The sequence below is a fragment of the Limanda limanda genome, chromosome 16 (assembly GCF_963576545.1).
Source record: "Limanda limanda chromosome 16, fLimLim1.1, whole genome shotgun sequence".
Lineage (NCBI taxonomy): Eukaryota > Metazoa > Chordata > Actinopteri > Pleuronectiformes > Pleuronectidae > Limanda > Limanda limanda.
This window is the reverse complement of record NC_083651.1, coordinates 16,004,815-16,017,295: the sequence shown is the minus strand read 5'-3', so window position 1 is coordinate 16,017,295 and position 12,481 is coordinate 16,004,815. Positions and strand designations below refer to the sequence as shown.

Here is a 12,481-nt window from a genome sequence, read left to right as displayed (position 1 = left end):
GGAAGGATGGATAAAAGGAAGGAAGGAGAGAGGTGCCATGTCTTATTAGAAGTTAACTGTACATACAAAAGACAAAGGTTGCATCTGACTTTTTTGCATGGACTGATGTCGTTCTTTACCTTTATTATTTTTTTAATTTAACGAAAATGACCCCAGCAGTGTTGACTCAAGACTGAGTCAGAAAATCAATCAGTCTTTGTAACTGAGAGGTTTGTAATTTTGCAAGTTCCTTCTTTTTATTTTCCCTAAAAGAGACACAAATGCATCGAAACTTTATTTTTTTCTTTACTTTATTTTTTATTTTTGGGACGTTTCACCCCTGAGGACATTTAATGATCAACCCTCGCCTGATTTCGTGGATTTAAACCAACTGATTCTGCGCCTCTTGTAACGTGGATTCACAGACTTCTTTATTCAGAAGGGAAGCCCTTCGTTCCAATTACGCACAAAGGTTGTTTCAGTTTTATTTTTCTTCCCGGTGAAACTTCATTTTAAACGCACAATAAATAAATAAACACATGCATATATAGGCCTATATATATATATTTATATATATAGAAAATATATATGCGTGAAGCATTTATTTGCATAGAGGCACGCCAAACACAATTTCGTAAATCGCAGAATTCCCGCTGGATATTTCAGTTCCACGTTTTCCTTTGTGACTTGTATGTTCTTAACTTATTTTGTACAATAAAGCTTTGAGAAAAATAAAAATTTCTAAAATAGCCTAAAAGCAAGACATTCCTGTGTGCAAACTATTCTGAGTGCCCTTATAAATCTCTCCTGACATCTTTGTAAACAGTGTACATTTTCAGAGGCTCTCTCGTGCCATCTGAAACCCCTTCATGAGAGATCATTTGTTTCCTGCATGGCATCGACTGACTTCGATATTGGATGTTTTTTTCCCTCTCAATCGGAAATAATCAAATCCAGAATATTTAGGATTATTATTATAGTTTATTTTTCTTCGTTGATATGAATTTCCACGTTATTATTTATTTGTTTAAAGAACGTGTAGATTTTCTCGTGTTATGGCACACATGCAATTCTTAATTGAAAAGTATTCGTTAAACATTAATTAATCTAAGAAAATATGTTTCTTGTGCGTCATTGGCATGGCTTTACGCAAAGGTTTTTTCCAGTCTTAGTTTCTCCTTTTTTAGTTTTCCATTCACCCCAGGACAACCGAGGGGGTTTTCACGTCACGTAAGACAGCTATTTCTTGTTTTACACCGTTATTGTCTTCGGACAGACACACAAAAAGCCCAGAAGCTCTCCCAGTATCCGAGGAGGTCTTCCCTCTGAAGTCTTCGCGATGAGAGAGTTGAAAAGGTATTTGAAGCGAAGGTCGACAAAGCAGCAGTGGCAGGTTCAACCAGGGGACACGTTTCAGCCGCAAGGACTGACCCCAGCACCCCTGACCCGCCGGACAGGCAGCATTTTCCCTCCCAGGCGCTTCTTCGCCTCCCTTAGTATTGAAGCTTCTTTCTCCTCCACACTTTAAAAAAAAAAGCTCCAAGAATGCACAGTAAGAGCAGTGCGTGAAATCCACTCTTTTACACTTTTTACAACAGTATTTATATCAGACCAAAAGCTTCTGATTTGCGCATCTGTCTCCTCATGTCAAGATATCGCCTACAGTCTTTTTTGGTTTTATTTTTGTACATGCTTTCTACCTTGTATTGTGCATTGAGATGTGAGAAGTATATTGGAAAGAAAATAAAGATTTCTACTGATTATGCATTTAAATGTTTGCAAAATGCACTTTGTCGTGAGATTAAGTTATATTTGTTCTATTACTAGAAATAATTTCACATGGAGAGAATAGATTTTTTTCCTCTGTCACACTGAGGATTTTATATTTTGGCAAATTTCTCCAAACCTAATTTTTATTTAATAATATTTTTTTAAATAGTTTCTTCAGCTCCATCAGGGTTTGCACCGTTTACAAAAGAAACACTTTTGGTGTGAAAGCAGTGTTTCTTTTTCCCACTGGTGACAGGAACGTGGAGCCAAATGGAGCTGTAGACAAAACACGCACAAATGCACCAAACGTGCGCGGTTTGGGCAAATTCTGCCTCGTCCCCTGTTAAGTGTGGGAGTTGGAAACACAAATGTGCCATTTTTTAAACAGAATCACTGGAGTAAATCTTAAAAAATGTGATAAAAAAGGAGTTTCTATTCCTCCCCGTCTTTATTGTCACTCGTTAGCTCTTATCAAAACCCGTTCAATCTGTGCGTATAAACATCCTCGTGAAAAACGCTCTGAAGCTCTTATCAAGCTGATTACGTTCCACGAAAAGCACATTTAGATTACAAGTTTAATTCAACTCTTCCATGTAGATTGATTTTCCCATGACTTTTTAAAAATTATATAACAAACCCAAATGTCCATAAAGTCCACTGTGCCCCTGAGACTCAAACTGACAAAGAGAAACTTTTCCAGATTTGTTCGTCTCGCTCCAAAAACAGATTACGCCACATTGATTGCTGCTTTATAACATTACGCACATGATATAAGCCACTATAGGCTTGATAGTAGACCTCCCCTCCCCCATCACGCACACACACACACACACACACTCACACACACACACACACACACACACACCTTTATTGAAGATGACCCCCTGCAACACTGACCCCCGACCCTCCACATTGCAGGAATCAGTTCTGATCCACAGACAGTGACCATATAAACAGACATGTGGAGAAACACTGTGCGCTCACTCTGCATTGTTTTCATCCCCTGTGACCACTGTCTGATCCCAACTGACCATCTGCGGACATGTAGACGTGCACAGACGCATACATGTTTATGGGTGTCTGTGTTTGTGTGTACAGGCGTGTGTCATATAGATTCACATTGAAGCTGAGACAAAGTGATGCCACCAATCCACCATCCTGCCATAAATGATCTGCACACAGATGCTGAAGGGAGGATGAGAAGGGGAGGGAGTTATAGGTGCTGACAATTGCACATCTAACTAACCTCTTCTAACTAGCACACATTTACTACAAGACAGTGAGTTCAGCTCTTTATTTGTTATTCAAAAGTCATGAAACATGAAAAAACAGGAACACAAAATGGCCAGAAAACCAACATTAAATGAAAAAGAAATACGTGATAACACTTTTGTCTCCCTCAGCTGTTCTCAGGTCAGATCAGCCTACTACACACCGTGCAGCGTGTAGCCACACTGACCTACATGTCTGAGCAGCAATAAATGGGAGCCAAAGGCAGTGCCATTTTCAATGACACTGCACCGAGTGTGAGGAATACAGCGTCGTTGCTCTCCATCCGGCCATATTTGATTTCCAGCTGGTTTCGCAGAAGCCTCCTCTCCTCCGAGCCCAGAGTCCAAACCCCCTCTAAAGATACATTAAAGTGCGCTGTCTGCATTCAGAGATATCATCCAGAGACCATACCACTCCGCTCTCCACTCCTCGACCACGTGATTGTCTAAATAATTAATGCAGCACGTCCCCCTAGAAACACGGCGTCGTCATTAATCGCAAGGACTCTATCAGACTTGAAAACTGAAGAGATCCCCCAAGAAAATAATATCCGATTCCCGAACGCAAGCGTAAAAAGCCGGGCACTTTTAGCGACACATCCGAACCGATGGATGCTTGGGTAGGTAAATATTTCAGCATTTTCTCATGTTGAGCGCTGTGGCTGCTGAATGACGATATCAAATGTCGTGATATTTTGATAAATTGCTCCTTTTGATGTGTGAGAGGAATTGTGTACGGCTGTGGCTGCAGTCGCTCTGTGCATGTCGCTTTCCTTTTCTTTTCCAAAATACAAATGATAGTAGAAATTGCAGCCCTGGGTGTCGGAGTTTGCAGTTTTACGCATGCATCTTGAAATGGATTGATAGGAGAAGTGGTGGAAACGAAGGGACGCTGACATGTATTTATGGATGCTCGCTCTAAATAAATGCTCTTTCGGACACATAGCTCATTGGGGCTCCTCCACTGGGTCCATTAATTCTTTTATTCTGGCTTTAAATACGATTTTAACCAATTTAGCCCAAAATAAAAACACACGACTAAATGTTTTCTTTGAAAACATCCAACATTTAGAATTCCAAACTGCCATGTTTTGTTGGCAACACATCTTCTCTTTTTATTGTGGATTTTTTCCCTCTCTCTATAAGATAAATAACAGGTTATTTATCTCTCTTTTTTTCTCTTTGTGGGACAGTCTGTTTTTATTGTTAGAGGGAATGATCTCATTTTGATTTCTCAGAGGTTTAGTGGAAGTTTGGCCAGGCTGACACTTCTGCCTCCTTGTAAATCATTCTCAGTAATTCCTGAAAGGGTGCGAGGCTGTTGGGGGGCCGGGCGAAAACTGTAAATCTTTCACTTTTATTACCCTCCGAACATATGCTGCGACGCTACCAGTCCTGCATCCCTTCTTCTTCAGCGTCTCCTCCTCCTGCTTCTTCCTCTCAGCAATGATAAAACCACCGGGGCTCTGCCGACGCTCTGTGCGGCTCCAAATCCTCATCTTCCAATCCATCCTGGCCCCCTTTTTTTAATCCATTTATTTACCACCTATCAAACAGTGGTATTATTTAATTTACCTTTTATTTTTTTCTCTCCTGTGATGGATAGTGAAAACAATGCAGGAAAAAGACACGGTTCCCTCACTCTTTGTGTTTCTCCAGAGTGTGAAGACCGACACAAGAAACAAAAGATGATAATGTGCTTTATTTGAATACAATCCATTCCCAGATGGAGGAGGAAGAAAAACCCACATGTCATTTATTTCATAAATCATTTTCAAAACGCACTTCCCACATCTTTGCAGTAATTGGGCGACTAAACAGGACGTCTAGAGAAAGTATTGTATTGTTATCATTATAAAATAATGCATGTGGGTGAGGGTATAAACTAATTTTATTGATGCTATTGTGCAAATCCTGGTAGTTTCTATTCGTGTATAAATAATGTAAAAGAAATCTCCAAAAAGGATGACATTTCCAAAGCTGCTGCAGCATTTAAAACGCACAAATCCTTTTTACGCAAATGCACTGCACTGAATCCTCCAACTACTCCTCCAAATAGTGCACGATATCATGCACATCTTTAATGCCCAGACAAAACCATATCTGCTCACATGGGTTTTAATACTGGATGTGGCGCAGGCGAGATGCAACGCTCCCAGCTCAGGGGCAGATGAGAAGAAATGGGCAGTGGGACATTTCCACACAGTTGAGGAGGAAATAAACGCCACCCTTTATCAAAATGGATTGGTGAGGTAAGGCTTGGATGAAGAAGGGAACAATCACGTGAACAAATATGCTTGTATCTTAAGGCAGCGCCTTTATTTGTCACCATAACGCGTCGGAAACAGCCATAAAAAAACCTCACTGATGTTATAGCTCCAAATCTGCACAGGCCTATCACCTTCTGAATTCCTGTATATTCCAATGGGTGATTGATTGCCAGGGATTTTTTTTTTCTGGAATAAGGATACCTTGTTCGCTTTTTATTGGTAGTTGAATGCGAGTCCTTCCATTCTTTCGGGAATACTGTCTCCATTGGTATATGGAAATGTCTGAAAAACAGCAAGATCAGGTTTAGGACAGCATTGTCTGCAGACAAAGGGTGAAGGATTTATTCCAGTAGAGGAGCTGAGGCTGAGAGGGAAACTGCTCCATGATGAATTGATTCACAGGTAAGCAACTGCGAGGCACAAAGCAACCTTTAACCACGGGTTAATATAATGCAAGGGAAATATTTATGATTTATTCCACTCAGGGAGCTGATGCTTATTAATGTCGCTCTCTCCGGCGAACCTGCAGCGGATCTGGGATATCCATGCACAGCTCCTCAAAAAGCAGCGCTCCTATCCATTGTTTTTCCTCAAATATTATCGACACATTGAGCCTGAGCTGCCCTGCTGCTTTTTATTCTTCTTTTCAGCTGATTTTCTGAATCCTTGACTCGGAGGAAGAAGTAGCAGAGGAACTTTTCTCTTTTTTTTCGCCTCTTGGATCGTAAATCACATTAATTTGTTGTCTTATCGTCACAGTGGCGTTTGCCGTGATTTATGTGGTTTCAACTGTATGGCTTTGTTAACCTGCGACGTTATATTATACATGAGTTCATATTGGATGTTTGGAAGGATGACCGGGCTGGAGAGTCGACAAGGACAAAGGCACATACTCATATTTTCCTGCTGTTTGGACACTTTTCTCTTGCATTTTGCTTAATTGTGGCTCATGCGTAATTTTGTTTATCTACATGGGAATAAACAACAGGCCTTGGATATTGTTTATGATTCAAATGTTCCCCATGTGGTTAACATACTATTAATTATTTGACAAGGAATTAAGTTTTAATTTATCAGCATTGCATCTTTTTCAACTATATACCTACGATTATGAGTATTTTTCAGTTGAATCTCTGCAGGATCGCTGCTGAATTTCTACCTACAATTACGCATTTTACGCATTTTGTTCAGCAGCACATATTTTCTACACGGAAGAACAACAGACCTAGCATTTTCTCACAACAACAGCGAGCATTGGAGAATTATATTATTTTAAATTATTACAAGCTGCTATTATGGTTGAATAAATGTAAATACAGACGCCTCTCATTGTTGTTTAACCCAGACGCTGAAGGGAAGAAGTGAGATAATAACACTCCACACTGACTCCGGCCCTTTTGTGCGAGGCAAACTTACCGTAACAGCGCGTAGGCGAAAAACACTGTGGTTTGAATGGAGGACCATGTCTGCGACTAGTAGCTCAGTGTGCACCAACGCACTTGAGGCGCTTATTATTGACCAGCTTTAACAAATAGTCCAGACCGAAGGAATTCAAAATCTCCCTCGCATTCAAAACAAAAAAAATATCCTTAAATTGGAGGAGGTAGGAGCATCGATGCTTTCCAATAACAGGGAAAAAGTCATAAATATAAATCGGTTTTCTGAGGTTTCATCTCCACTCTCTTGCCGCCGCTCCAGCATCTTTGTCCTCGGCTGGAAATCTGCTGTGACTTTAGGTTGAGACTTGAGGCTACTTGAAGCCAAACTGCTCGTTGTTCATTAAACTTTGACTTAAACGCTGAATGACCCACGGGTCACCCAAAAAAGCTTATGACTGCTGAATATTTGGCCTGGCTCTTTGTGTCAAAAGTGCACATGCAAGACTTTTCACTCTCAAGCCGTTGAAAGCAGAGAGTTAAAGAAAAGCGTCACACATGGTCACTGCAGGGACAATATTCACCTTTAGTGAAATTAAACAGGCCAAAAATAGCATGTGGTTCAGAGATGATTTGAATTATAAAATGTTTTTTTCTGACTGGAGCTTGAATTTCCACATCTTCTAATTAATTGTATAAAAAACAGGTGAAAATAACCTGGTGTGGTCCTGGTGTTAATCTGTCTTTTTATCCAAAAAATGCTAAATTTAAGGTCCATTTATTTTTGCTGGGATTAAAAAAAAAAGAAGAAAAAAAATAAAAGAATCTCCACTTCGACGACATTTTTATTACATTTTATTTCCCTTGCAGGTCGAGGTGTGAGCAGCGGTGATGAATGCGTGAGGGAAACAGAGGAGATCTGCGCAGATTTCGGTGAGTAACACTTCTTTAATGAAGGGAGTGGAAGACACAGCCAACTGCTAACCAGGTGAAAGGGCGATTTGTTATTAGGCTGCATATTAACGCGCTCAGACTTTCACAGGAGGCTTAAATCACACAAACAGACATGAGGGATGGCTTTAACTTAACCTGGACGTGCCATGATTTACGCACGCAGGCCGGAGTCCCCATTTGCAACAGAGCCGCTGGAATGAGGCCTGATAAACGAAGGGAATTTGCCAAAAATAAATACATGTTTACATCCTGCACATTCTCAAATATAACAAGTAGAATATCCAACAAAAAATGCGTAGAATGACGAAGAGCTTCCCCATTCCGTCCCACGATTTCCACACTTTAACGGGGCCTTCTCCAAACAAACCCCATTACCTCTTTTTAAAACCAGTCAAACAGCTCCAGTCTCCCAGCTCGGCGTGTGTGTGTGAGTGTGTGTGTGTGTGTGTGTCTGCAGCCTCGCTCCCAGCCAGAATGGAGGCATCATTTATAAGCCTGTGTATGAAGTGGGAGAAGTCGCCGAGTATGAAATTCTTTCCCTTGCCTTCCTCCTACGCGTAGTTTTACACTTCTGAGGGGCTGCGAGTCCCCTGCACTGTTTTGCTTCCCATTCCTCTCGCAGGCCGTTTACAACCATAACATTTGCGGTCATAAATTCTGCCGCGGTCCACACTGACAGGTGCAATTGTTATGCACGCCGCGCACTGCGCCTCCTCAAGCCACCAACATACAGTACAGCCTGGGCCCTTTGATATTTGTGTTTTAGTTAAAACACTGACATGATTTCTCTGTTATAGGTTCCTGAAACAAATGTAGCTGCTGTGTAGAAAATGTAGACTCGGATTTAGTTTTTGCTGATTTCTGTTTGTAAACAAATGAAAGGAGGCACAAAAGGGAAACAGCCCATCCAGCCATAATATATTGGGTTGGGGCATGTGTAAAATCTAATGAAATATCATATTTACCTCTCACCCCCACTCAACCAATCTCTCTCTCTCCCTCTCTCTGTCACCCTCCCCCTCTCTCTCTCTTCTTCTTGCACTCAAACACACTCACAGCTATCACCTACATTTCTGATACCAACATTAATAGCAACCAGTGAAGGGTTTCAGTATTTAGCTGTATCTCCTATGCAGTAATCATGGGATCCAACATGCATGCGAGCCAGCCTTGGTGGGCCATATATTTCTGCTGCAGGGGAACAATGAATGACTGGCTTTGTCAGGCCGTGTGATTAGTGAAAGGGGTATTGTGTGTATGCGTGTGTCAAACGCTGATTCAGCTTATTTCTAAGGGACTCCCAAAGTCCCCCAGAGGGTCATTTCAGTGCAAGTTAAACTTTAACTGTTTTGTGCCATATAGGAGTCATGTGGACGGCTCTTGGTGTTTTTGGTGGGCTGCTTGTAAGACTGTGATGTGACAGCGTTAGAGACAGTTGGTATAGGCCTGTAATGTCTTCAGCCTGAGTCTGGGCCCACCAGAGGCAGTCTCCTGTGAATTGGTTTATTTTAAACCTCTACTATAAGGATTGATGTAATGTAGGTGAAGGTGCAAGTATAATGAATATAGGCCTCATCCATGAGTGCCCTCATGAGTCTGATGTGTTTCTCTTTATAGGTCACAGACTGGAGCAGCGGTGGGAAACACCAATCACGTGAATAAACAACACCCATGCCATTGGATAGAGCTGCACTGGCTTATTGGCTTTGAATCTACAAAATGCAGAAAGCAACATATTACGATAACTCTGGACTTTTTGGAAGCTACACCTATCCCAAACCAGACTCTTACAACTATGGCCCAGCACACCAGTCGTACCCTTCGTCCAACATCGAGAGTGACTACCAGGGCCCAGTGTGTCCCATCCAGACCCCTCCTGTCCGGCCTCCAACTCTCAAAGACAGTGACCTGAACGGAGACTGCATGAGGCAAAGCAGCAGTCAAAGTAACAGCAGCAGCAGCCAGGCCCCGAGTATTGGGGAGCCGCCGGCACCACCACTGTCCGCGTCCTCCCCAGGCTCCAACAGCCCCACACCCCAGAAGAAGAAATCCTCCTCAGGTGGCGGCTCCAGCTCTGCCACACCAGTCCTCACCAAGCAGATCTTCCCCTGGATGAAGGAGAGCCGGCAGAATGCAAAGAAGGGCTCGAGCGGCTCCACTGCAGGTAGAGGTCATGATGGAGGAGACGGTGGGTGCATGAGTGTGTGTGCATGGGGGGGTGACCTATTGTGACCTGGCCTAGTTGTGCGTAAAGTTTTTGAAGTGGTTTTTATTACGGATCATAAGACGCACATGTGTTGCCTTGCAGGTGGCGAGCTGAGTGATGAGAAGAGCCCCGCTGGACCTGCTTCCAAACGGGTCAGAACCGCGTACACCAGCGCGCAGCTGGTGGAGCTGGAGAAGGAGTTTCACTTTAACCGCTACCTGTGTCGCCCCCGGAGAGTGGAGATGGCGAATCTGTTGAACCTCACGGAGCGCCAAATAAAGATCTGGTTTCAGAACCGGAGGATGAAATACAAAAAGGACCAGAAGTCCAAAGGGCTGGCGCACTCTCCCCTGGGCCACTCCCCGGACAGGAGCCCGCCGCTCAGCGGCCCCAATCACATCGGATACTCTGGGCAGCTCCAGAACGTGAACAGCCTGAGCTATGACGCGCCCTCGCCCCCGTCCTTCGCCAAGCCCCAGCAGAACATGTACGGCTTGGCGGCCTACACGGCGCCCTTGGGCGGCTGCATCCCGCAGCAGAAGAGGTACCCGGGCTCCGAGTACGAACACCACGGCATGCAGAGCAACGGCTTTGCCAACGCCAATTTGCAAGGGAGCCCCGTGTACGTGGGTGGGAACTTTGTTGATTCCATGCCAGCCTCGGGCCCCATGTTCAACCTCGGCCATCTCCCCCACCCGTCATCCACCAGTGTGGACTACAGCTGTGCCGCTCAGATCCCGGGGAACCACCACCACGGACCCTGTGATCCCCATCCCACGTACACAGACCTCACCTCTCACCAAGCGTCTCAGGGAAGGATGCAGGAAGCGCCTAAACTCACACATTTGTAATATGTGGTCTCTCTGTGTGTGTCTGCGTGCGTGCGTGTGCGTATGTGTGTATGTTCGTGTGTGTGTGCCAAAATTACGTTGCGCTCTTTTTATTACCTCACTAGTCTAATAACTGCGCTCCAAGCGAGTCGTGTGTATTATTACAGTATTATTGATATTACTATTAATGCTATTGTGTAATTATTTTCTAAATACTACAGCTTTGTCCATTTCTCTTGAGTGTTTGAGGATGCGCAGATGAGGCACACATGCCTGGTTGTCAGTTGTTAATCTTTTTATGTTTTCTCTCAAGTGCAATGCGCAGATTTGTTTGACTGAGTATTATGTTCTCGCCGTTACTTGAAGGTAAGTCTTGTAGAATCATGAAAAGTAGAAGAAGCTCATCACTAGAGAGAAAGAGACAAAGAGGGACTTAAAGACTCTTTGGGACATTTTTCTGTCTGTTTTTCGAAGGATCTCACTCCTATTTATTTATTTTCTATTATGCTGCATAATCTTTTCATACTAGCATATTATAGCCTATTTATTATTTAAATCCTTTTGTATTGCACATTATTTATCGTTTTATATGCGAGTATTTATAAGTGTGTGGGGACTTTTTTGGACATGATCAGTGCACTTGGAATTGTTGGTAAAACAGGGTTTGGAGAAAAAAATGCTTTGACTCGCAGTGTATTGTTGCAAAAAAAAGAGCATTTCTAATTGTAAATCTGGGATAAATGGGACATTTTTATAGTGTATAAACACCACTATACAGTATGTCCATGGTTAATCTTGTTGTCAAACCTTAAGCAAAACGTAGACTATCGAAGTATCAAATATTATTATACACACCAGCATGTCATTATTTTTGTGTAGTCATTGCTATGTTTGATTTCGTCTTCCATTGTTATTCCATTGAGTTGGATTATCCATAAATTTACCTAATGATATCGAAATGTTATATTTTATCGTGTTTAACATTTTGTAAATAAAGTGCTGAAACTTGTCTTTTTTTGGTTATTGCATTTTGTGGATCATTTCTTATTTTGATATTCACACGCCCTGCAGCAGGAGCACACGCACGCTCACCCACTGCCTGTGTGTGATGATTTTAATTCCTCCCTCGCTGGAGCTGTCAGGTTAACAGTATAGAGAGGAGGCTTATTGACTCACAGCTCCACTGTACGGTCCAAACATTGGGAGCCAATCGATAATTAGACACCGCGATATCTAAGACTCATCAGGCGACTCCAATGCAAAGTGCATTTCAGCAAAAATAAAGGGCTCTGGAGCTTTTATTGGTGTATAAGGGGAAGTGAGCTTATTGCATCTTTCACGTGTCACATCATTGTTTTGAGACTTGGCCACATGATTATCAGAATAAGCCCAATCACAGCAGACTGGTTAAATTGATCGCTGAAGAGTAATATCAAATAATAATAATAATAATAATACAGTGGAAATAAAAACATGCCCCTTCCTTGATGGCTATCCAGAGCGGATTATTGGTAATACAAGTATAGAGGAGTAAAAAGGAGGCTCTTTGACACTGGAAATGATGCAACGATGGATGGAGGCCCGTGCGTGTGCGCTTGCGTGAGAGCGCAGTTCATCCTTTATTGCTCCTGGAGAGCCATTTCAAAGCTCATTAATCAAAAACTCGTCGCTTTCAGACTCCTCGCTGATCCCTCCTCCTCGTGAACAAAGCATTTGCATTCCACATCCAAAGCAAAGCGAGCAGCCCCCCCAAACAAAATCTGTAATGGTGGAGGGGGGGAAGCTTCAGGGAGAAGAATCCCAACTGCTTTCACATTTCATTTTT

General features: G+C 42.7%; 1 protein-coding gene across 5 annotated transcripts; it reads left to right on the top strand.

The window, feature by feature from the left end:
* Positions 1-9,339: 9,339 nt before the first annotated feature.
* Positions 9,340-10,677, top strand: hoxd3a (homeobox D3a). Of its 5 annotated transcripts, none has more exons than XM_061088847.1 (2): positions 9,340-9,775; positions 9,929-10,677. In XM_061088847.1, the coding sequence occupies exons 1-2, from the start codon at positions 9,340-9,342 to the stop codon at positions 10,675-10,677; spliced, it is 1,185 nt and encodes a 394-aa protein (XP_060944830.1). The 5 variants fall into 5 exon arrangements, with proteins under 5 accessions (XP_060944830.1, XP_060944828.1, XP_060944827.1 ...); XM_061088845.1 differs by having other exon boundaries at positions 9,340-9,778; positions 9,911-10,677; XM_061088844.1 differs by having other exon boundaries at positions 9,340-9,780; positions 9,907-10,677.
* Positions 10,678-12,481: the final 1,804 nt, after the last annotated feature.